This window comes from Apis mellifera, linkage group LG3 (genome assembly GCF_003254395.2).
Source record: "Apis mellifera strain DH4 linkage group LG3, Amel_HAv3.1, whole genome shotgun sequence".
Taxonomy (NCBI): Eukaryota; Metazoa; Arthropoda; class Insecta; order Hymenoptera; family Apidae; genus Apis; species Apis mellifera.
The window spans coordinates 11,446,238-11,472,304 of NC_037640.1; the positions used below are offsets into that span (position 1 = coordinate 11,446,238).

Genomic DNA, 26,067 nt, shown 5'->3' on the forward strand with positions numbered 1-26,067 from the left:
TTAAAAAAATAGTCATAATCGATGTAAATATTATTTCGATATGATTAAGTTATTTCTTAAAAAAATAGAAAAAATATAATTCTAATTTTTAAATCGATCGAGAGTAACTCGAGAATTAAATTAATTAACAAAATAATTCGATTCGATTTAATAGATCATCAAAGATACGTAAAATAATTATTCTCCTCGTTCAAAACGATAATTAAACAATACTGTTTTTTACGTCGCCTCTTAACCAATCCTCGTGAGATAATTTTCGTTAAAACGTCGTTCGGCTCATGTATTCCATTTCCTCGTTCCAGGTTTACATTTAAGTCACGTAGCACACATTAAATTCTCGCCCAGCTCCTCGAATAAATCGATCCACCGATAAAACGAAAATTTTCCTCCGCTCTTAAAAACGCATATTGCGTTTATTACGGGATGAAAATTATTAATCGCATTTCCACGATTTCGTTTCAAAGTAATTTGTATAATAAAAGGAAAAGTGATAAAAAAATGTCTTGGAAAAACTTTGGATGCAAATTCGAAACGATTCGAGCGAACAACAAAGATACGAATCTTTGGGGAGAGAGAGAGAAAGAGAGAGAGAAAAGTTGAGAAGAGACGCGACTCGAACGATGGTGTATATCTTCGATTTAATTACTCGATGTTTACGAGTTATTAACGAGGTAGAAAACTAAAAAAGATTTTTAATCACGAACCTGGGAGGGGAAGGGAGGTCAATAAAATCGAGAAGAAAAAAGATAACGTGCTCCCTGCGTCGCTTTTACGATCGTGTAACGCACTTGGACGATACTGCGCTGTCCGGCGATTGAGAAATTATCGAGCGGACAAAAGACATGAGTTTTTCCGATTTTCTCCTCTTCAACGTCGAATATGAGATATATATAATCTACTATCAATTTTTGTTAAATTTTTACAAAAAGATTCCTTGACTTTTTTGTAACCAATTTACGTTAATTAATTCCATATTCTATCCAAGTTTAATTTCCCTAAAATCTTTCGCTCTTCCCTTCTTTACAAACAATCAAATTTTTATTTTAATAATCACGGCATGGATACGTCTGATATATTCAAAAAAAAAAAAAAAAATTCCAAGACTCCAAGAGTTACGATTGACAGTGGAGGGTACACTTTTGCTCCCGTCACGAGACCCCGACGACACCCTTTGTGCGTTAGACAACAAAGAGAAGAACGAACTGGTTTCGCAACGACTCGACGACGGATCGATCCCGGATAACGTAATCCTCCTGTATCGCGAAATTTTGTTTACGAAATTTCTCGAGGATTACGAAGAGAAAGAAAAAAAAATGGGAGCGTGACCGTTTTCCACGAAGCGTGCTGCTATAAGGCAAGAAATTGCCTTTGTCCCTCGTTGAACGACGCTTTCAATGAAGGCTTCTCTTGTTTTTCTCCGAGTGAGGACGCCCTTGAGGACTAAAAAACGTGGCAATTTAACGACCGCGAGAGCGTGACGCGTCGGGTAATATAATATAATGGGAAGCGGATTTTATCCCCGTTTGTTTATCTTGTTTGTTTACATTTCACTATTGAGATTACTGACTTTGCAGCGGTGAAAAGGTTGTTGGAACGAGTCGAACACACTTTCGTATACAGTTTCGTTCGTTACATAAAACGTTTATAATTGAAATACGAGGAAAAAAAGCGTGGTAAAAAGTTTGTTTCCTTTCGTAATATCTCTCAGTTTCGTCGGATGAAAATTTTGTGAAACGAGTTAAAAGGAAGAAGGAAAGATTGGATTTGAGAAATTCTCGAAATACTCGTGCTCGTGAACGTAGTATAATATTTCCGCGTCTGCGATCCGCATTCGGTCACAGCTGGCTTCTGCCGAGTCCGAGTCCGTGGATCTCGGTTTGAGAACCCCTCCAAGACGTTTTTGTCCTTCTTGCCGGGGTCTCCACGGGAGTGGAGGACGAGGGGCTGGCGAGGGGTGACCCGTTTTGCCTCACCTGAATGTAGGGGCAGGGTTTTTGGCCGTGGTGCACGGCACAAAGGTGCTGCTGCGCCCCAAGGATCCCTTGACTTCGGTTACCTGGATGAGCAACATCTGCGCCAGTCGGCGTCGAGATTTTGCCGCGAAACATCTTGCTGCTCTCGCCTCTTCTTCCTCCGCGCACGAAACGTGTTCGTAATAATAACAATGATACATCCGTTTAAACTCGTTCAAACAATTTTAACAATTATATTCGCCTTTTATTTTATCGCTCGACAAACGTAGAACGCGATGAGTTAATCGATAAAAATTAGGGAAGGAAGAAACGGGACGAACTAAAATAAAAAAGAGATTGTAAATGGATTTTATCATATCAAAGTGATATAGCTAATGATTCGAAAGACTGAAAGGATTGTTTGGAAAGTTGATTTCTTTAAATTACAATGCAAAGATGAACAATCGTGTTCGAAGATGAAGCATAATTTTTAATGATTCTCGATCGAGGAGGCGGATGGATCCTCGAAGGAGGAAGGAAAATTTCGGGGAAAGGGAAGCAATAGTTGGCCGGCGTCGCGGTTAAGGCGGGAAATAATCGCGGCCAATAATTTATCGACGGGGCAGAGGCCGGTAAATAAGTGACTCGTGGCCAAATAAAGGAACATCAAAGGCCTCGAGGAGGCAGCAGCCTCTCTCGAGGGTCGACGGCCGCCGCCGCTGATCGACGAAAAGCCAGCGACGAGCAACCGGCGCTGAAAATATCGCCGTTTTCACTCCGCGCCTGTGCTCGTCTCTTCGACGCCGATTCGCCCGTTTCGAACGTTCCACGCTCTCTTCCGCGCGTTAATAATACACTCTGAGAACCGATTCGAAGAGTAATTTCCTTCGAAAATTCAAGGATTACCTGTCCTTTTTTTTTTAAACCATAATAAATTAAAACCTGAATACCAGAAACCAGAAATGATAAAAATACACTTGTCGACTTGGATTATTGATCGATCGAGGGATACAAAAGAGCGTGACGATTGCGAATTATTTAAAATTCTCGTTCTTCTGGAACAACAGTTTCCAACAACTTTCTCCGTTCGATTGGAAACGACGTGTGAGAGTGCATAAATCCGAGGATCGTTTAAATAACCTCTCGATTTAAATCCCTTCGAAGGAGGAGAGTATACCTGGCCATAACCTTTTCAATGCCTCGATCCCGTTTTTCGGGGGCAGGCATTGAAGAGAGACACTCGAGAGGAGGCCGCCCGATCCTTCTTCTTGGCTCGTGCTTCCGCGTGTGAATAGAAATACTCTCTGGGAGTAGCAGTTGCGTGTGGACGAACGAAAGACTCGCCACGATTGAGTGGAAAGCGAGAGACGAATGTGAAAAATTTCAAAAATTTTAGAAACGTGCTTCAGATTATATACGGTGAAATAATAAGAATTGATGAACATCGTGCGCGAGTGATTGATCGATCGATTTGGAATATGTAATAGCCGTTGAGGAGATGATTAATGAGGCTCGAAACGTGGAAATTATTACTCGATAAAGTTTGTATCAAAGAGTGAGATATTAGGGGGACGATTGACGGGGAATTGATGAATCGCCTCGTTGATAAAACCGATTCAAGAAAATCCGTTGGAATGTTATCTCAAACTGTCTCGCCAATCATTTATTACGTTTAATTTCTCTTTCTTCGATTCCTTGATTTAAAATTTGAATCTCTCTTTTTGAAAGTGGAAGAAAAAAGAAGAGAGCTGATCGAAAATTGCGAGATTGTTGTCAACGATCGAAAGAAAAAAAGTTGGTGGGAGAAACTGTTGGGTTGAAAAGAGGGGGGGGGGGGGGATCGGATCGTTTCTCAACCGCGAAACGCTGTGACGCAGTTGTCCACCGGATTGGCCTGCATCCTGACATTGGTCTTATCTCGCGCACGTGCGCGATAACGGCTCGTTTTCAACGAGGAAACGTTTCGTATACCGCGCCTTTTCCGCCATTCGTCGCGCAGGATAAACACAATAGCAGCGAAGTGTAAGTCAGTTCGACCGATGTCATTCGCATGGATCGATCGATACGAAGCGAGTAAAAGGAAGCGAATAATTCTCCAAGTGAAATTTCTTCGTTCGTTCGAACATTGCCAATCATTATATTATTTGGATTGGAAAATTTAGAATGAGAAAAGTGAAAACGTTTTATACCTTTTTCTTCATTCGAAGAATGCGATAGCAGTGTAAGTCGCATCGATCGATACGAAGCGAATAATTCTCCAAGTGAAATTTTTTCGTTCGTTCGAACATTGCCAATCATTATATTATTTGGAAAATTTAAAAGTGAAAACGTTTTATACCTTTTCTTATGAAAGGAAGTGAATAATTCTCGAAATGAAATTTTTCCTTTGTTCGAACATTGCCAATCATCGAATATATTATTTGGAAAATTTAAAAGTGAAAACGTTTTATACCTTTTCTTATGAAAGGAAGTGAATAATTCTCGAAATGAAATTTTTCCTTTGTTCGAACATTGCCAATCATCGAATATATTATTTGGAAAATTTAGAATGAGAAAAGTGAAAACGTTTCGTATAAATGTTTTCCTATTCGAAGAATGCAATAGCAGCGAAGTGTAAGTCGGCTCGATCGATACGAAGCGAATAAAAGGAAGTGAATAATTCTCTTTAAATTTTGCGAGACGAAGTGAAATTTTTCATTCATTCAAACATTGCCAATCATCGGTTATATTATTTGGATTGGAAAATTTAGAATGAGAAAAGTGAAAACATTTCGTATACTTTTTCCTATTCGAAGAATGCAATAGCAGCGAGGAGTAGTCGGCTCGATCGATAATGTCATTCGCATTTATCGATCGGATACGAAGCGAATAAAAGAAAGTGAACAATTCTCTTCAATCAAGTGGAAATGATTAGAAATTTTGCGTGAAATTTTCCCTTCGTTCGAAGATAATATAATCATCGATTAAATTTAGATTGGAAAATCTAGAAAATTCATGCAGTGTGAAAACAGGTACATGCTTCCTCGAATCCTTTTTCGAAAAGAAATCCATTCTTTCGATGGACTCATAACTTGGACAAAACGATCGAAGTGAATAAAAGGAAGTGAATAATTCTCTTCAATCGTGGAAATGATTAGAAATTCTCCCTTCGTTCGAAGATAATATAATCATCGATTAAATTTAGATTGGAAAATTTAGAAAATTCGAAAACAGACTTCCTCGAATCGTAGAGAATCCTTCTTCGAAATCCGTTCTTTCAATCGTAACTTGAAATAAAAAAAAAAGGGGGGTATCGATCGCTTCGACGACTCCCCGTTCCTCCGCGGCCAGTGTTATATACCTGAGCGGGATTATCGGATGAGTCAGTCGCGCGATAACTCGTTTATAATAGCATGTTTACACGCATCAATCCGCCTTGGAACGGGCGCTCGTTCGCGATTCCCCCTCGCGCCCTCCCAGTAGCCGCGCTCCTATTTACTCCGTAACGTCGAATTCAAATCGTCGGTGTTTAAAAAAAAAGAAAAGAAGGAAGGAGAATTGAAATTTTTCGCGGACGAGATGAGATCGAACGGTTGGAGATATTATCCCATCTTCTGGTATCCTGGAAGGGGTGCGCCGCGTCGAAGATAGCGATTCTTTTCTCCTCCACGCTGGATTTTCGTCGATGGGAACATCTGCCGTTGCTTCTCACGCGACACGGTTCGCATGACCAAAGGGAAGATGTGCGTGAAACCTATGGAGGAGAACGAGGAGGACAAGGTTGTCAGCATGATCATCAATTACTTCACCGCCAGGGTAAATATCGGCCAGGGCTGAGAACAAATTTATTTGTTTCGCCGATTTTCGGCGAGGAAAAGGCAAAATAGACTATTCGTTGTGAAATAGGATAATAAATAAATAGATAAAAAGTTGGAAAAATTTTATTTAAACAAAAATTAAATTTTTTTTTAGATTCTTTCGTGGATTCATAGAAGGAAGAATCGATACGATTATTGTAAAAATTAAATTTTACAATTTTTATCTCAATTATTAATTTAATATAATTTTATCTTAATTTATCTTAATTATTTTATTGCAATTTTCGTTCGTGGATTCATAGAAGGAAAAATCGATACAATTGGAAAAATTAAATTTTACAATTTTTATTTCAATTATTTCAGTTTTCGTTCGTGGATTCATAGAAAGAAGAATCGATACGATTTTTGGAAAAATGATTAAATTTTACAATTTTTATCTCAATTATTGCAATTTTCGTTCGTGGATTCATAGAAAGAAGAATCGATACGATTTTTGGAAAAATGATTAAATTTTACAATTTTTATCTCGATTATCTTAATTTTCGTTTGTGGATTCATAGAAGGAAGACTTAATACGATTGTTGGAAAAATTAAATTTTACAATTTTTATCTTAATTATTAATTTAATATAATTTTATCTTAATTTATCTTAATTATTTTATCTTAATTTTCGTTCGTGGATTCATAGAAGGAAGAATCGATACAATTGGAAAAATTAAATTTTACAATTTTTATCTCAATTATTTCAATTTTTGTTCATGGATTCATAGAAAGAAGAATCGATACGATTTTTGGAAAAATGATTAAATTTTACAATTTTTATTTCAATTATTGCAATTTTCGTTCGTGGATTCATAGAATAAAAAATTAATACAATTGTTGAAAAAATTAAATTTTACAATTTTTATCTTAATTATTGCAATTTTCTTTCGTGGATTCATAGAAGGAAGAATCGATATGATTGTCGAAAAAATTAAATTTTACAATTTTTATCTTAATTATTAATATAATTATTAATTATTAATATAATTTTATCTTAATTTATCTTAATTATTTTATTGCAATTTTCGTTCGTAGATTCATAGAAGGAAGACTCGATACGATTTTTAATGACGAGTATCGATATACACTGTTGATAAATTGGATGCAAAACTAATCGTTGATTAATCGTGGAAAAATTCGCGGATCGATTAATAATAATTCGTGGAGGTAGCGTCTCGATCCGCAAGAAAGGAGCTGTTCTCGTGGAGAGTAGCAGCATCTTTCTAGAAGAAAATGTATGCAATCGCGTTATGTATGCGCGTGTCAATCTTCGTAATTTCCATTAATTGCAATCTTTCCGCGTAAAGTTCAAATGAATTACTACGAAGGAAAAAAAAAAAAGAAAAAAAGAAAAGAAAGGAAAAAAAAAAAAGAAGGAAATATGCGCTTGATGATTAGAACTTTCTAACGTTTTTAACGATCGAATTTTATTACGTTATCAAATGTATACAATGGAATTTATATATATATATATATATATATACACACACGCGTGAATGCGTGTTTATATTCATTCATTAATCCGTTTCTGGAAAAACTAATAATGAAACTGACGAAATTTCGAAATTCGAAAGAAACGAACAAACTCCTCTCATCCTTCCTAGAAGAAGGAAAGAAACTAAACTCTTCTTTCTTTATTTTTCTACTACTATAAATGGATTTTGAAAAGGGAAAAAAAAAAAAAAAGAAGAAAAAAATATTAATTATTTCCGCGCGTAAATTTTCCTTTCCAACCTTACTTGAATAATAGAAAACCTCTTCTTCACCGCGACTAATTTAACATTAAGCTTGACTATAAATAAAATTCCAACTCTCCTTGAAATGTCAACGAATTAATTTGCACGTCTCAACGTGTTGCATTCCCATAAAACATTTCGTCGAGACGAGGGAAATATATATATATATGTATGTATTTTCTTGGCCTCAAACGAGCATTTTTCCGGCGTGGAAAATTCTTGGCAAATTCGATTAGCATGTTGGGTTGGCCCCGGCTGCTCTTCGAGACGCCGCGCCGTTATTTCCCGAAACCGTTTGGAACCCTTCCGAGTTCCGCTGGCGCTCGGCCACCTTTTCATCTCCCCTTCGTTCGAAACCGAGTCGAAAAGCGCGAGAGTGGAACGGAAAGGATTTTTGAACCGAGAATTCTTCGCCTCGATTTTTCGTCGAAGATTCGATTCGCAATATTAATCTTCGACGAAATTTCTCGAATCGTGATTTAATCGATGAATTTGAAAAAATTTTCTCTGAATTTGGTGAAACTTTTCTTTTTCGTTTCGAGAGAGAAAAAAAAAAAGTTTCTGTCTTCGAACTCGAATCTTCGAACGAATCCAACGATTTTTCCCCTCGAATTGAAGAATCGACGATTCGATTTATTAATCTTGACGAAATCATGATTTTTCCCTTCGTTTCGAAGAATCGATGATTCGATTTGCAATATTAATCTTTGACGAAATTTCTCGAATCGTGATTTAATCGATGAATTTGAAAAAATATTCTCTGAGTTTGGCGAAACTTTTCTCGTAAGCAATCGTTTCTCTTTCGTTTCGAGAGAGAAAAGAAAAGTCTTCGAAGTTACGAAAGAATCTAACGATTTTTCTCTTCGTTTCGAAGAATCGACGATTCGATTTGCAATATTAATCTTTGACGAAATTTCTCGAATCGTGATTTGAATTTGAAAAAATTTTCTCTGAGTTTGGTGAAACTTTTCTCGTAAACAATCGTTTCTCTTTCGTTTCGAGAGAGAAAAGAAAAGTCTTCGAAGTTACGAAAGAATCTAACGATTTTTCTCTTCGTTTCGAAGAATCGACGATTCGATTTGCAATATTAATCTTTGACGAAATTTCTCGAATCGTGATTTGAATTTGAAAAAATTTTCTCTGAGTTTGGTGAAACTTTTCTCGTAAACAATCGTTTCTCTTTCGTTTCGAGAGAAAAAAGAAAAGTCTTCGAAGTTACGAAAGAATCTAACGATTTTTCTCTTCGTTTCGAAGAATCGATGATTCGATTTGCAATATTAATCTTCGACGAAATTTCTCGAATCGTGATTTGAATCGATGAATTTGAAAAAATTTTCTCTGAGTTTGGTGAAACTTTTTTCGTAAACAATCGTTTTCTCTTTCGTTTCGAGAGAGAAAAGAAAAGTCTTCGAAGTTACGAAAGAATCTAACGATTTTTCTCTTCGTTTCGAAGAATCGATGATTCGATTTGCAATATTAATCTTTGACGAAATTTCTCGAATCGTGATTTGAATTTGAAAAAATTTTCTCTGAGTTTGGTGAAACTTTTCTTTTTCGTTTCGAGAGAGAAAAAAAAAAGTTTCTGTCTTCGAATCTCGAACGAATCCAACGATTTTTCCCTTCGAGTCGAAGAATCGACGATTCGATTTATTAATCTTGACGAAATCATGATTTTCTCTCGACGAGCAATTTAAAATTTTCTCTGAGTTTGGTGAAACAATTATTTCTCTTTCGTTTCGAGAGAAAAAAGACAACGATTTTTCCCCTCGAGTCGAAGAATCGACGATTTGATTTACAATATTAATCTTGACAAAATCATGATTTTCTTTCGAGGAACAATTTAAATAATCGAAATTTGAAAAATATTCTTTGAGTTTGGTGAAACTTTTCTCGTAAACAATCGTTTCTCTTTCGTTTCGAGAGAGAAAAGAAAAGTCTTTGTCTTCGAACTTACGAAAGAATCTAACGATTTTTCTCTTCGTTTCGAAGAATCGATAATTCGATTCGCAATATTAATCTTCGACGAAATTTCTCGAATCGTGATTTGAATCGATGAATTTGAAAAAATTTTCTCTGAGTTTGGTGAAACTTTTCTTTTAAACAATCGTTTCGAGAGAGAAAAGAAAAGTCTTTGTCTTCGAACTTACGAAAGAATCTAACGATTTTTCCTCTCGAGTCGAAGAGTCGATGATTCGATTTATGATTTTCTGATTCGACGAGCAATTTAAAATTTTCTCTGAGTTTGGTGAAACAATCAAAGAAAAGAAAAAAAACAACGATTTTTCCTCTCGAGTCGAAGATTAATATTTTTTTTAATAATTATTAAGAGTATTAATCGATTGACGAAGGATGAAATTTCTCGAATATTCTCAAATGTTTTGAAAAATTTTGAAGCTTGCGTAAATAATCACTTCTCTCTTCCCACAACAAATTCTGTTCCAATTACGATAGCCAAAGAATGTATATATTTCACGAGGATAGCCAAGTCTAGACGTATTAATAATAATATTAATAATAATAATAATAATAATAATAATAATGGAGACAGAGATGATTTTCGGGTCGATCGGGTGGATCGTTGATCCGGATAATACGCGGGGCAAAAGAGTGTAGTGGCGGTATCAAACACCGGTGTTGGGATACCTTTCACTTGAGCAATGTCACGAAAGATTCTCGATATCCCTCGAGGAGTAGTCAGTCGATGATTTTCACTCGTGGCACCGACACAACATTCGCTACCGGAACGTACTTCGTTCTATCTTTCGGCACGATTCGCCTGAAAAATTCACCTCGCCGTTTCTTCCCACGAAATTAAATCCCATCGTCAAATGATAAAAGCTGTCGTTGTTCTGCTGTGCGCGTCGGAAATGTCGAAGCAAATTATCCCGGCGTAAGCGAGTTAAACTTCCTCGGTTGTTAAAGTAGATTTCTTCTTTCTTTCGTTTTTCGCGAAACGTAAAATCGTTTATGCCGTATATTATTGTATATGAAAATTTCTATCTCGAAGAAAATTAAAAACTCCAATTTCCTTCCTTCCCATTATTTCTCGTAAATTGTTTCATCTTGATCGATATGTGAAATTGCTTCTCTCGCGATAAATAAAAAAACGATGCACGCTTTGTTACGCGCGTTACACAGTGTCGCTCGTGGTGATAGACGCGCCATCGACGGAAACTCGTGTAACTTTTACGAAAGGAATCGCGTTGCAACACCGCACGTTGAGCTATTAACTCGACGGAAAAATTTCGTTCGAATCGTCGTGGACGCGATCAAAGTTGATCGTCAATCACGATTTAACGCCGAATCACGCGAGAATCGATTCGACACGCCGCTTTCGAGAAAATGTTATTGAAATGTAACAGTGGGACAAATAAGTGAATTATTTGGGGAGAAGTGTATATATATACCACGCGCTCGATATTTAATTAAACTACTTTCGCACGTTTTTGCTCTAAAAACTATTATCCAATTTAATCTTCATCGTGGAGAATCTCGAATTAAGTCAATTTACAACGTGTAAATTTTATCAAGCAATATACACAGATTTTATATGTTTAAATATAACTCATGGATTCTTTCTATTCTCGAATCGACTCGTGTCAATTTAATTTTATAGAATAATCTTTACTTTGAACAATCACGCTCGAAACATATCTATTTTTCATCCGTAAATACGATTCGTCAATTAAAAAATAAGTCTCTCTCTCGATAGTCTAATTCTCGAAATTAACTCATCGATTTTCCAACCACGATCCTTCGAGATTCGCTCCCGAATTACGCGATTCAATTTTATCCTTCCAAAACGCGGAATTCCGTGCAAGATATATTCGCAACTGCATCTTTATCTCTCTCTCTTTCTCTCTTCCCGCAGAACTTCTTCTCGAAGAGGTCGTTCCGCTCGAACCCGTTGAAGAGGACGAAGAGCGTGACGAAGCTCGAGCGACAGAAGCAACGCGGCGCCGGGCTTCGGGGTTGCCGTTCACACGAGTCCCTCCTCTGCGGGCAGGCGGTGACCTCGATGGACCTCGCGGCCGTGACACCGCTGCATCCGAGCCTGCTTGGCAGACCTCACTGCTTCCAGGTCACGCCCAGCACCGGTGGGCCCAAGTATTTCAGTTGCAGGACCGCTCACGAACGGGACCAGTGGTTACACAGGTTGGTACCGTTTCTTTCTCCCTTTCTTTCTCCCTCATTTTCTTTAACGGTGACGAAACTGAACCAGCCTCTTTTAAACCCCGTTAAATGAACGGTCATCACGCGTAAGACGAACCCGGTCCCCCGATTTCGTATACAATTGAGAAGAAGAGCGAATGTAAACGATTTATTTTTTTTTAATCTTAAGTTTTCTTTGCTCTTAGTATAATAATTATAAAAATGAGAAATTTTTTAAATTCTGAGCTTAATCTAATTTAATTCAAAGTAAAATTTTCACGATTTACGGTTATAACAATGTTTATCAAAAGAATATCTAAAAGATTTTTGTAAATAAATAATCGTATAATAATTTTTCCATTCCATTTGAAAATTTTTCGCCTTCTAACGTGTTCCTTCTAACTTGGGCTGAGATTATAATCGGTGGGAATGTTGTTGTTGGAAACGCAGCTTGAGGAAATCCGTTCAACCTGACGCGGAGCAAACGAGGCGCACGGACAATTCGTTGCAAATATGGCTGCTCGAGGCGAAGGGTGTGCCGGCCAAGAAACGATACTTCTGCGAGGTGTGCCTGGACAGCACTCTGTACGCGAGGACCACGGCGAAGCTGAAGGCCGACCTGTGCTTCTGGGGCGAGCACTTCGATTTCCATCACTTGCCTTCCGTCAACACCATACAGGTGAACCTGTACAGGGAGGCTGACAGGAAGAAGAAGAGGGACAAGAATGTTTTGATCGGTGAGCTACTTATTTTCTATGCATCGGTGGAATTGAATCGATTATCGATTTTTTAGCATCGTTAAATTATTAATAAAGAAATTTTTTAACACGTTTACTGCCCGTATTCGCTTATTTCACTATTTATTGAAGAATATTTGTAGGTATTTGGAAAGATATAAATTGTTATAAAAATAATAAAAAAATAATTTATTAAAAAAATTATTTTGAATATGAAATTTTTAAATATTCTGAGATTGATCCGAAAAGTTGTTGTCTTTTTTAAATTCCTTTATGCATTTGATATTTATAGATATTTGGAAAGATATAAATTGTTATAAAAATAATAAAAAATTAATTTACTAATTTTTTAAAAAAAATTATTTAAAATTTTTAAACATTTTGTACTGAGGTTGATAGTTAGATAATTTGGATAAAAAGTTTTTGTCTTTTTTAAATTCCTTCGTTTGATATTTGTATTTGGAAAGATATAAATTGTTATAAAAATAATAAAAAAATAATTTATTAAAAAAATTATTTTGAATATAATTATTGAATTAATTTGCATAAAAAGTCTTTTTTAAATTTCTTCGTTTGATATTTGTAAGTATTTGGAAAGATATAAATTGTTATAAAAATAATAAAAAATTAATTTATTAAAAAAATTATTTAAAGTTTTTAAATATTTTTGATCCGGACAATTTGGATAAAAAGTTGTTGTCTTTTTTAAATTCCTTCATTTGATATTTGTAGATATTTGGAAAGATATAAATTGTTATAAAAATAATAAAAAAATAATTTATTAAAAAAATTATTTTGAATATAATTATTGAATTAATTTGCATAAAAAGTTGTCTTCTTTAAATTCCTTCGTTTGATATTTGTAGATATTTGGAAAGATATAAATTAGTTAAAAAGTTATAAAAATAATAAAAAAGTAATTTATTAAAAAATTATTTAAAATTTTTAAACATTCTGTACTGAGGTTGATTTGGATAATTTGGACAAAAAGTTGTATTTTTTAAATTCCTTCGTTTGCCGTATTCTCTTTTATCCAAATAACATAATTTGCATGCATTTAATATTTATACCAGAATTATTTTTCTAAACGATATTACGTTGAAGATACGATTTTAAGATAATCCTAATAATTTTGCAGCTAATATTTAAATTTTTATATTTTCTTTTGTCGCAATTTTGCAAACTATTCACAATAAAAAAAATCCCTAGAAGAAGTTGAATACCCAATTTTTCGATAAAAATTTGATCCCTTCTCTAATTTTACTAGCATAAGAAATTATTAACAGTATTTCTAATGAAGGAAATAAATGATTCTCGCATTGTTAAAAATTTAGAAACGCGCACGGCAGTCAAACTCTGTAAAACAGATTTTAAAAATTGTTTAAATACCTCAGAGATTTCATTCGGAAATGAAATATTGAATTTGTTCGACATATCTTCGGCCAGGTTCCGTCAGTATACCGGTGCACAACGTCACGTCTCGTTACCTGACGGAGAAATGGTACACGGTGGTGGGGGACAAAGGCCCCCTTAAGGAACCCCCGGCGCTCAGGGTGAAATGTCGTTTTCAATCCGTGGACATATTGCCGGTTCAAGTGTACCAGGAGTTCTTGGAATATTTGAAGACGGATTACGCGTCGCTGTGCGAGAAATTAGAGCCGGTGATCGGTGTCAAAGCTAAGGAGGACATCGCCACGGCTTTGGTCGCCGTCATGCAGCGCGAAAAGAAAGCGCCTCAATTTCTCGCCGACTTGGTCATGATGGATATACACAGAATAGGTGAATCATGATGATATTCCGTATATAGTGAAGGAACAAGGATTTATTGATTCTTTTATGCGATATAAAGCTTCTCTTTTTGTGTATATATATATATATATATAAGAGTTCAGGAATTAGAATCGTAGAATTATAAATAAGAGGCAAAATTTTTTAATATGATATACTCGAGTTTAGAAAACAGCACAAAGAAAATTTTCTGATTCAAAAAATAATAAATTGCTCTTCAAATCATTATGCTATTTACAAAAATTTTCGTTAAAGTCGAAATTTTTTTTTTTTAAATTTCCTGACGAGAAAATTGTATGCAGATTCATACGTAAAATTGGTGGAATTTGTTAAAGGGAAATATTGAATTTCAGACGACGAGAGGCTCACCTTTCGAGGAAATTCCTTGGCCACGAAGGCGATGGAGGCCTACTTGAAGTTGACGGGAGACAGGTACTTGCAAGAGACCTTGGGGGCTGTTGTAAGGGGAGCGGTGGAGGGTGGCGACTGCGAGGTGGATCCGCTGAAGGTGGCCTCGGTGGCGGCCCTTCACAAACAGCAACAGAATCTACGAAACGCCGTGGAACTCGCCTGGAGCAGGATACTGGCCAGCCACGCTCACTTCCCTCTCGAATTACGCGAATGCTTCCGTATATTCCGCGAGCGTCTCGCTGACATGGGCCGCGAGGACATTGCCGACAATCTGATCTCTGCCTCTATATTCCTCAGATTCCTGTGCCCTGCCATTCTCAGCCCGTCCCTCTTCAACATTACCCACGGTAAGAGGACGAAATACCATCTTGCCTTATCTATTATCTATCCTCCGTCTATCTAGCATGACCGATTTGAAAGAGAAATTTTTGAGATATTTTTCAATGAAATTTATCGAATCGAAAATTAAAGAATTTCTTGAACACGTTCTTTCATAAGTTTTATATAAATTAAATAAATTGCGTGTTTATTTCGATTCGTATTCACATATACGGTAATGTTGTTTTATATAGGATTGTAGGTTATAGGCGTGTGAAGTCGGAAATTGCCGAAAATAGCCGAAAAAGATCGAACGTTTAGTCTAGAATATCGCATTTTGCCTTATCTATTATCCTCCGTCTAGCACGATCGATTTGAAAGAGAAATTTTTGAGATATTTTTCAATGAAATTTACCGAATCGAAAATTAAAGAATTTCTTGAACACGTTCTTTCATAAGTTTTATATAAATTAAATAAATTGCGTGTTTATTTCGATTCGTATTCACATATACAGTAATGTTGTTTTATATAGGATTGTAGGTTATAGGCGTGCGAAGTCGGAAATTGCCGAAAATAGCCGAAAGAGATCGAACGTTTAGTCTAGAATATCGCATTTTACCTTATCTATTATCCTCTGTCTATCTAGCACGACCGATTTGAAAGAGAAATTTTTGAGATATTTTTTAATGAAATTTATCGAATCGATGAAAAATTAAAGAATTTGTTGAACACACTCTTTGATAAGTTTTATATAAATTAAATAAATTGCGTGTTTATTTCGATTCATATTCACAATATATACATTGTTTTGTATAGGACTAGGTTATAGGCGTGCAAAGTCGGAAATTGCCGAAAATAGCCGAAAGAGATCGAACGTTTAGTCTAGAATATCGCCTTATCTATTATCCTTTGTCTATCTAGTATGACCGTTTCGAATTTGAAATTTTTGAGATATTTTTCAATGAAATTTACCGAATCGATAGAAATTAAAGAATTTCTTGAACACGTTCTTTCATAAGTTTTATATAAATTAAATAAATTGCGTGTTTATTTCGATTCGTATTCACATATACGGTAATGTTTTATATAGGATTGTAGGTTATAGGCGTGCAAAGTCGGAAATTGCCGAAAATAGCCGAAAGAAATCGAACGTTTAGTCTAGAATATCGCCTTATCTATTATCCTTTGTCTATCTAGTATGACCGTTTCCAATTTGAAATTTTTGAGATATTTTTCAATGAAATTTATCGAATCGATAGAAAATTAAAGAATTTGTTGAACATACTCTTTGATAAGTTTTATATAAATTAAATAAATTGCGTGTTTATTTCGATTCATATTCACATATGTATACATTGTTTTATATAGGTTATAGAGATCGAAAGAGATCGAACGTTTAGTCTAGAATATCGGTTACGAACAAATGACGATTTTGAGAATATGTATACATTGGCTACACAGTAACAAACAGTGAGGTGGTAAGAATGTGTTGTTTCGTATGTGTGAAGCTTTTAAAAGTGCGGCACTATTGAAAAGAGAAACAGTCGTTGTCGAAAGATCGTGAAGGAAACGTTAACGGAAAAAAAAGAATTTTTTTTTCGCGCAATTTTACTATTCTCTTTTCCAATGCTTTATTCCTCTTTTAAAAATGAGATATCTTGACCTGGTAAAATTCACTCTTGTTTGAAAAAGTGAAATATCTTTTCTAGAATACCCAAACGAAAAGGCAGCGAGGAATCTCACTCTCGTGGCAAAAACGCTTCAAACTCTGGCAAATTTCACGAGATTTCAAGGAAAGGAAAACTTTATGGAATTTATGAACGATCTTCTGGAACGTGAGGCTCCATCCATGAAAAATTTTCTTCAACTAATCAGTGTAAGTAACAACGACTTCTTTTTTAATTATATATATATATATATTTTCCTATTTTCGTCGTGATTTATCTTGATTAAAATTAACATTTACAGAGCCCGTTGCCAAAGGATGCTCCAGCCAATAATTCGTTAGAGTTCGACGGATACATAGATCTGGGAAAACAATTGTCCCTTCTGCACGCGCTACTGCGTGAAAGTTTGGTGACCATAACCTCATTCTCCTCGTCACTGCCTCCATCGAGATTGCCGGAGATCCTCGAGAGGATCTCCATAGCCCTGGATCAATCTGGTCCAAGTCCAGTGCCCGCTTCTCATCGGTATCCAAATATACAGAACAACATTTTCCGCTACAACGACCCCACGATTGCCAACAGCAACACCAATCTGTCTGTATCTGCAACATCCACGTTGAGTAATCACAGCACGTTAAACGGAACGATCAGGGACAGCAACGAGGTGTTGCAATCGAACACGCTGGGGCACAACAGTTCTCGCAGCCCTAACGTAACCAGGGCTGCTACGCTTCCTCGCAACGCTTACATGCCTACCAATGGAAAGTTGCAACTGCAGATAACCACCGACGATTATCCTCTCGAGCCGCCAGCCTTCGTGTCGCGCTCGCCCACGCCCATAGTGAGACAGCACAGGGCGATAGGGTCGAACAGAACAGGTGCAGGGTACAGGTTGACAGCCAGCGCTAGTCTGGCGAACGTGAATCACTGCCAGACACACCCAGCCAGCCCCACAAGGTCGGAGAGCCACAGCAATTTAAAGGATTCCAACTACAACATTACCACGTCTCAGATCAACCAGACGAACAACTGTACCATTATGGGCCAACAGCACCAACAGAATCACAGACACAACATGGCACGATTACAGAATCTGGACATCCATGACAGGGAGGACAATTACAACCACAACAATTACAATGTGTCGAGATCAGCCAGCAGGAATCATTGCAACAAGGAAGAGAACGCTAACCAGATGCAGCATCAGAATTACAATAACGTGTCCAAGACAACTGTGAATGCCAATGTAGTGGTGAATCCCTCGTCGAATCTCACTCTGTCGATTAATCAGCCTAACAACAATTACACCAATAGCAAGACGAACAACACGGCTGCCAATGGAAACCTGGACGAGCTGTCTGATCTGTTGAGGTACGCTGACGACGAAGTGTCGGAATCAAAATCTCAGAAAGGATCCCAAATATCAATTTCCCAATTGAGCAATGTTGCCTCGTCGGGTTACCAGAGCTTCGCTGCTTACAGCCAAAGCTCCAGCCCCGTGGATCTCAGCAGCAACAATGCAAACGCGCATATACTCAATGCAGCACCGCTTGCTTTCGCCAATCCTGTTTACCACATGGAATCCAATCACGGTAGGAACGGCAGAAGAGGTAGCAGTAGCTCGGAGGAGAGGGACGGAAGTGGTGGAGTAGAGGGTGTGAGAGGCGTTGATCTCAGCCCATCCCCACCCCCTCAAAATAACGTGAGGAATCTGCAGAGAAATAACCAGAACCAGTGGAGGCAAGCCAACCAAACGCACAGGAATAATTCGGAGCAGAACCAGGGTGTCTGTTGTACGAAATTGAGGAGGAGGCTGTCGTTGGACTCGACGAGAGACCTGTCGGACACCAGCGAGGAGGAAAGCTGCACAACGAGGAGGAGCAAATCTCGCAGTCATCGAAGCATCGATCAGGTAATAGATGTAACATATTTATACATATATATATATATATGTATAATTGGTTTCTTCGATGACATACATATAAGATATACATTACACTTTTTCTTTTTTGCAAGAATTGTAGAATTGTATATATATATCAAATTGTACATATTGATAGAAATTTGTCAAATTGAAACATATCATATAACATACGTTATATTTATATTATAACAATAGCAACGAGCATTGATATAAATTTGCCAATTCAATTCAACTTATCTCTGTCATCCACGAAACCACGAGGGGGGGAAAAAAAAATAAATCTCTTCGAGTTTCCAGCAACGAAGCAGAGGACATAAGAAACATAATTAAAATTGTCTTAGCAGATCAAAGAGGAACTTATAATTCTCTTTTGATTTCGTTGTAACAAACATATGTACATATATATACGTGACCGTTGTGTGAATAACAAGTTCCTCTTTTTACAAAAACTCCTATTTTATCGCGCGAGAAGCTGCTGCTGCCGTTGTTGTTGCCGCTACCGCCGCTGTCGCCACTGTCGTCGTCGTCGTCGTCATCATCGTCATCCTCTTTTTGTCTCTCTACTATCTCTCTGTTTCTCTGACCTGTCGCCTAACGGAACTGCCTGCCAAGTGTGTGTCTTGTAACTAACAACGCCACGTCTCTTCGTTTCCAGTACGAAGTGGAAATCGAGAGGTTGCAGAGTAGCGTAGATCGACTGAGGGCCCGGTTAGGCGCAACCGAGGATACCGATATAGATGGCGTTGCACCGGATACCAAGATGAAGAGCATCATTTCCAGGTACTTGATCCTCATTAACGCGGCCTCGTTAACACCCACCGATTGATTCTTTTTGCCTGACTGTGTGACTTCACCCCATCTCACCGTGGCGACTAACCACTCTTTCTCTTTCTCGTTTCACTCTCGACTCCTCTTTCCCTCTTGTCTCATGATCAAATCACGCCGGTTCTCTTTCTTCTCTCTTCGTCCATCCTCTCCTCCACTTCTTCATCCGCGATTTTTTTTTTTTTTCCATTCGAAGTCTTCCTTAGGAAGACAAAAGGAAAGACGAGGTCCGTGACGGAGGGGTCATCGATCACTTTCAATGGCCTCTTTGCGAAATAGCTTCGTTGATCTTTTTTGCGATGGCAGAAATTCTTCAGAGATGATCCTAAATGGCAGACAGAGTTGATTACAAAAGAGAAAAGAAAATGGTAGAATTTAGATTTTTATTATTCTTTCTATATATTGTCGATTTGTGTTTTTATTCTCTGTTTCTCTAAATGTTTAAATTTTTATTTTATTTTTTTGTTTTTTAAAATTTTAATCGATACGAATTGAAATGTCATGAAAATATTTGAAAAAAAGTAATAAATGTTTTTTTATTTTTCAGCGTAAAGTTTATTCAGTTCTGTCTACCAATAATTCTTTGTACCAATCGAAAACAATTTGCCTATTGTTTCAAATAAAATTTAATGTAAATATATGAAAAAAAAAAAGAAAATAGTACCGAGTAAACCAAACGATATAAACAAACAGAAAATATATTTGTTGTGCAAATAATAACAGAATTAAAAAAAAAAAAAAAAAAAAAAAAGAAAGAAAGTAGCACCAAGCCGCGTAAACATGGTTACTGTTTCTCGAAATAATGTATGTTTAATTGATTGTGTGTTCCTGTGCATTCTATCCGCTGCATTTGGTATACTCTGGCTTGATCTGGACCTTGGTGTAAGAGTCAATTATATTTCTAAGCTTCTTACATTTTTACATCACATATTTTTAGCATTTTTTAAATTCATATATATATATATATATATATATATTTATATATATCTCGTGTGTTTTATATCTTGGTTTCATCCGACAAAAAACACGCGACTAAACTGTTTATCTTTCTATATGTATACGCGATCGTTGCGAAAAGCTATTCGATACGAAACGTTTCGAAGTCTGTTCACCTGTTTTATATATATGTATAACTATATACATACTCTGAATCACTGTTCGATGAACCAGCATTCTTCTCACCCTGCGTGTTTTATACTTACATCACCGTCCAATAACATTATTTCAATCAACCACATATCGATACTTCACCAAGTTTCTCGATATATCGAACACCGACAGTCTTCATACACGCCTTCGATTCACGCGTTCGTTTTGTTTCACGTGTGCACGGTTCACTAAATGCAACCCGAACGATTTTTGTGTGTCTCTGCGGTAGTGTGTTGCAACGTGCGTGAGAAATGTTCAAAATAATTTTGAATCGTGTTCTATTCGATAGAAAATTTATCAAAACTTCTAATCGTACAGATTAATCGACTTTTATATTCGATGAGAATTTTCTTTTTTTTTTTTTTTTTTTAATTATTTTTAACAATATTATTCTGAATGTTTCTTTCGAAACCACTACACTCATTTATACACACACAAAGTTGACTGTGGCCAATCGCAGAAGCAGACGCCTGGCTTCTTTGATGAAAAGTGCCCTTTTATCCTGTTGCATTACTGATCGTTCTTTTTTGGTTGTCCGAACGTATGATATTTTGCACCAAACACTGCTGCTTTCTTTAACTTTCGTTTCAAAGTTATACATTGATGTTCTTTTCTTCGATATAATATGCATCGTGGTGCGCTTGGATCCTATTAAGCATTCCTATGAAATCTCTCATATCTTTATTCATTACATTCATCTTACCAAAATTATATCGTTAAATAAATTAATCAAATTCCAATTAAAATTATAGAGAGAGTTCACAGGCGAAGCTCAGTTCCATGTGTGCTCAGAACCATCGAAGTAATCTCTGTATCTTCTATATAGTTCTAAACAATAGTTCTAACAAAAGCTTACTAGCTATAATTTTTCAACTAATTTTCCAATAAACCGTTCAAATCTTCAAATTAACAAAAACAACGTGATCGTATGAAAATCAAACAAGACAGAGATTGCTCCATGGCCAAGTTTGTAACGTGGATCCACATTCACGAAAAACAAACACAAAACATTGAAAACTAGCTATAACGAGTTAAACGTTTTATTTTAGGTTAATCTCTGTGGAGGAGGAACTACGACGCGAACAACAGAAGATGTCGGCTGCGTTGTCGTACAAGCAGCGCGTGATCGATGCGCAGGAGCAGCAAATAGCCGCCCTGGACGCCGCGAATTCGCGTCTAATGACGTCAAACACAAAACTGTTGTCCGCATTGAGCACCCTGAAACAAAGATACAACGCGAAAACGAATCAATCGAGCAGCGAGGCGGCCGCGTTGCTGCAGAACATCGTTGATATCGGCGAGCTTAAAAGCTCGTCCTGTTAAGAAAGAAGAACGAGCAACCAGCGCCACTTGGACGTCGTTACATCTGTTTCCTGTTTCGAGGACCAGACCGACAGTCGATAAATCAGCGTGCAAGTTGAAAACGATGCTTCTGATCCAGATGAAATATATGATTATAAGAGTCTCGAAACGACTCGATTGCTCGCATTATAAAACGCTCTAGAAATGTATTCTAGAAAAGAAACAGCGATGGAGAAAAAGCGATTGGTTCAAAGTTCGATTCACTTTTCAACTTTCGATCAATCGTAGATAAATTTCGCTGTTTCTTCGGTTGGTAACTGAAAAAAAAAAATACGGTAATCCTGCGAAAAATTTGCAGGATATTAGGTAGGTTTGACGAACCTAGGCAAAAAAGAAGTACGAGCAAATAGAGAACAAAGAGAGAAAGAGAGAGAGAGAGAGAGTGTGTATGAAAGGCGTGCGAAAATAGAGGCTACCTAGTAAATAGGCAAAATGGTTTAAGTAGATAATTTACGTCGAATTTAATGTGACACATAGCGTTTAGAATTATTTGTATATCAAGTCTGGCCGAGACCTCGCTTCGTTCACGAACTGAATATTCGTAAGTCAGCTCTCGTTCGAGTCAAAATTGACGGAAAGTCGATCGATCTTTGGTATCGTTAATCTCTTTTTTTTTTTTTCTCTCTTCTTTATCATTTGATCAATACTCGCGTGCTCGTCCCAAACGACTTTTCTTCGTTCGATGTGAACGTGCCAGAAAGTCGACGACATTCAAGGGGACAAATTGGATTTTTTTTGTTCAAATTGTAAATATTGGATAATTTTTCTCCGAATAGATTGGCGAGTAATAATGTGATCGATCGACTCATTTGGCAGTGAATGGAAACGAGAGATGAAAAGACACGAGACGAGTTCCAGTTGAATAGTGAACGATATCTGTCTCTTCTTTCGTTTTACTTTCTTCTGCGTTTTCATTTTTCCGTTTTTTTTTTTTTTTGTTATTCGTTCTGCATCGTGTATACGTACCTTGACGCACAGAGACACTGTAAAACGCTAGTTTGATGTACGGAGAGTTATTACCGTGAAAAATACTACTTTGAAGATACAAGATTTACAAATGTATTTTGTTTTAAATATTAAAAAAAAAAAAGTTCTGATAGATGTAAATTCTGGAATTGTTTGATTTTGAAGAATAGTTATCTTTTTTTTTTAGATTTAACGTATCGTTTAAAGTATAATCAAGTGTCGGTGAACTAAAAATTATAAAAATGTTGATAATTCAATGCTGGAAAAATTTTTAAAAATATCATTGACATTGATATCAAACGATCATCGTTTTGCAAGTCTGAAGTTTTGAATCGATGTTAGATAGATTAGGTAATTTATAAATATATAGATAATTTAATTGAAGATAAAATATAAGAAAGATGTGTTCACAATATTTTTAAATATCTATGCAAAATGGCTTCCATTGGCATATATATATACATATGTATCATAACAAGTTCTAGACGAACAATTTTTACTTTTTATAACACACAAGACTTGAAAAATAATGTGTCCTGATATGACTGTATTTTAAGAATATCTTGAATATTATTTTATTAGTTTATTATTATTTGTTAATGTTATTGATTGACGTTTAATTCTTGGCTTCAAATAGACTATATATACATATAGCAATTTCTAGTTTCTAAGTTTCAGATTATATTAAAAAAATCTATCATAAACGGACAATATTTTAATTAAGTACTATCCATCCTATCACATTTCAAAAATTAAATAATTGTAGGACTCGCATTTATTAGAATTTGTTTTCTAAAATTTTTAAATTGAAAATACATCTGTAAATCAAATGATAATATGATGATACACTCCGTATATTGTATTATTAATAGCGTTTGTCATATCAACCGTGTAATATTCTCAAGCACACCGAATTGTACTTCAGGACATTGTTGTATATGCGTGTATAATTTACCTCCTTGTGCGCTTCTCGTAAACAGCAAAAAAATGGACATGATATTTTTTTTCTGTTCATTAATGCTGTCCATTATTAATATCTTTCAAACAAGATGCGTTATCTTCTTCTTGGGCAAATCTTTTTGCCAGGTATCGGATAAAGAAGAGAACGATGAAATAAGATAAAAAAAAAAAATTATTCGAGGAGCCAAATTTTTCACGTTCATCGCGTTCTGTGGAATCTTCTTTTTCGAGGATTCGAAAATCCAATTCTTACTGTAAGCGACAATATAATTTATTTAGTAGTTTCTACCAAAGATGTGAAGAAGAAGTTTTTCATTGTAAAAAGAGAGCATCGAGATTTGCGTGTAAGATATTTTTCCGTTATTGCGCCTCGCTTGAGCCGATCGATTGTTTAAATAACAAGTGTCGATCGATTAACGAGCAACGGAGAGAAAAGGATTGGTTAGGCACGATGTAAAAAGAAAAAAAATTTCTCGTTTTTAAGAAGATCGAAATTCGAGAAATAAAATATTCGTGCGCCGAGATTTTTCTTAACCGCCGTGAACATTAATTGTTGTATATTCTATACTTTTCTTTGTCTGTGTTTACTCTTGTTTTTAAAATTAAGTTTTGCACAGCAACGCATTATGCATGACAATTAGATAACACCAATCGATAATGACGGTCTCATTTTGTTTCGCAAACGTTAATGTGTATTATTATTTTACATCACGCAACAAACAAATATATTATTAATCACATCGTAGCCATTGTGTAGCAAAATGCACGCGTACAAGATTGAAAGGGACTTTGAGAGAAAAAGAGAACGAATGTGTGAAAACAATCGAGAAGAGAAAATGAGAATCTGCTGCGTGCGTCTGTGTATGCGTCTGTGTGTGTGTATGAAGTGTATGAAAAAAAAGATTAAGATTCAGTCTAATCTTATTAAAGAAAAAGTATTATCTCGTCGACTTGTATCATACGAGCGTTCGTGAGAGCGTTTTATTTTTCTCGCCTTTCACCACGATTATTTTTGTATAGAGATATCTTCTCTTGTTTAATTTCGTTTCACTATCCTTTCATCCACTCTCGTACCTACCCGTCCTCCAACATTTTTTTTTTTTTTCTTTTTTATATTTTCATTTACGCGATCCCTTCTACGGAGAAAATCGCTTGGCCGAAGACATTTTCGATCGTCAATCGTTGACACTATGAAATTAATATATTTAACGATACCACCCTACACTTCTTGTTGGACGATATAATCGATAAAATAATCTATTTAAAAATGACTTGAATAGCGTGTACATTGCTAAGTTTTTTGGTATATTCGTTTCTGCAATACATCAACTGTATTTAAGCGTATAGCATCTATTAGTAACAATATGATGAGCAAATAAATATGATTAGACATATTACAGCTGTTAAATAAATATATACACCAATCATGTTTTTGGTTTTAAAACGATCTTTGGTTTATTAACTTGATTTAAATTAAATAAAATCGCGTCGAATTTCGATTTTTCATTAACGGTTAACAATATAGATACACCAAAAATAATAGACATAGAACAAAAGTATGGAAATTAACACCATCTTGAAAATGAAACACAAATATAAACAAAGTAAATAATAAGAGAAAAAGAATAAGAATCGATTATTTACGCCATCTCTTGAATATCAAAGATATCTTTATTACATTTAAAACAAAAGATAAGTTAGAATAAGAATTGATGACTAGCGTCATCTCTTGAACATCAAACACAATCATATTTCTAAAAATTTTCAAGAGATGGCATCAACCGCGAATTCTTATTTTACATTATCTTAGAGATGACGCTGACAGTCAATTCTTATTCTATCATTTTCTTTTTTTTTATTTGCATTAGTTTCATTTACGGCAATCTGAAGATGGCGCTGATTTCCATATTTTTATCTTATTTCTGTCCTTTTTCTATTATTTGTTCTTATCTACATTTGCTCTGCAAAATTTATGTATCTAAAACACAATGTCCGATCAATTTTATTATTTCTTTTACCTAATCTATTGATTGAAAATCTTAACACAATGCTTATATACATCAGAATATTTATAATAAATTAGATTTTTCAAATGTTCTAAAATATTTATATATTTTTGTGTATATTTCATAATACATAAATGTTCATATCATATTTTACGTTAAATATTTTTAAATGTAAATATGATAAAAATTTTAATATATTTATATAATATAATAAATGATAAATTTTTTACAAAATTATTTAAATACTTGGTCAACAATCCCAAAAAGATTTTAA

The 26,067-nt window shown here is 35.7% G+C and overlaps 1 protein-coding gene and 1 long non-coding RNA gene across 21 annotated transcripts in view; one reads left to right on the forward strand and one right to left on the reverse strand.

The window, feature by feature from the left end:
- Nucleotides 1-25,181, forward strand: part of LOC724344 (probable Ras GTPase-activating protein) — a 376,738-nt gene extending 351,557 nt beyond the window's left edge. For 14 of the 20 annotated variants that reach the window (XM_026439477.1, XM_026439479.1, XM_026439473.1 and 11 more), the window contains 8 exons: nucleotides 11,399-11,682; nucleotides 12,130-12,416; nucleotides 13,863-14,195; nucleotides 14,558-14,962; nucleotides 16,644-16,810; nucleotides 16,903-18,513; nucleotides 19,181-19,305; nucleotides 21,549-25,181. In XM_026439477.1, coding sequence (XP_026295262.1) covers nucleotides 11,399-11,682; nucleotides 12,130-12,416; nucleotides 13,863-14,195; nucleotides 14,558-14,962; nucleotides 16,644-16,810; nucleotides 16,903-18,513; nucleotides 19,181-19,305; nucleotides 21,549-21,822 — 3,486 coding nt within the window. In that variant the 3' untranslated portion in view covers nucleotides 21,823-25,181. Of the gene's footprint in view, nucleotides 1-3,871; nucleotides 5,748-11,398; nucleotides 11,683-12,129; nucleotides 12,417-13,862; nucleotides 14,196-14,557; nucleotides 14,963-16,643; nucleotides 16,811-16,902; nucleotides 18,514-18,997; nucleotides 19,501-21,548 lie in introns of those variants that run through there. The other 6 variants (XM_006568396.3, XM_006568401.3, XR_003304269.1 and 3 more) reach the window with 6 other exon arrangements.
- Nucleotides 18,682-21,542, reverse strand: LOC102655354. The gene is made up of 2 exons (XR_411184.3): nucleotides 20,496-21,542; nucleotides 18,682-19,675 (listed from the first exon to the last, which is right to left on the reverse strand). It is a non-coding gene; the product is annotated as an uncharacterized LOC102655354 (long non-coding RNA).
- Nucleotides 25,182-26,067: the final 886 nt, after the last annotated feature.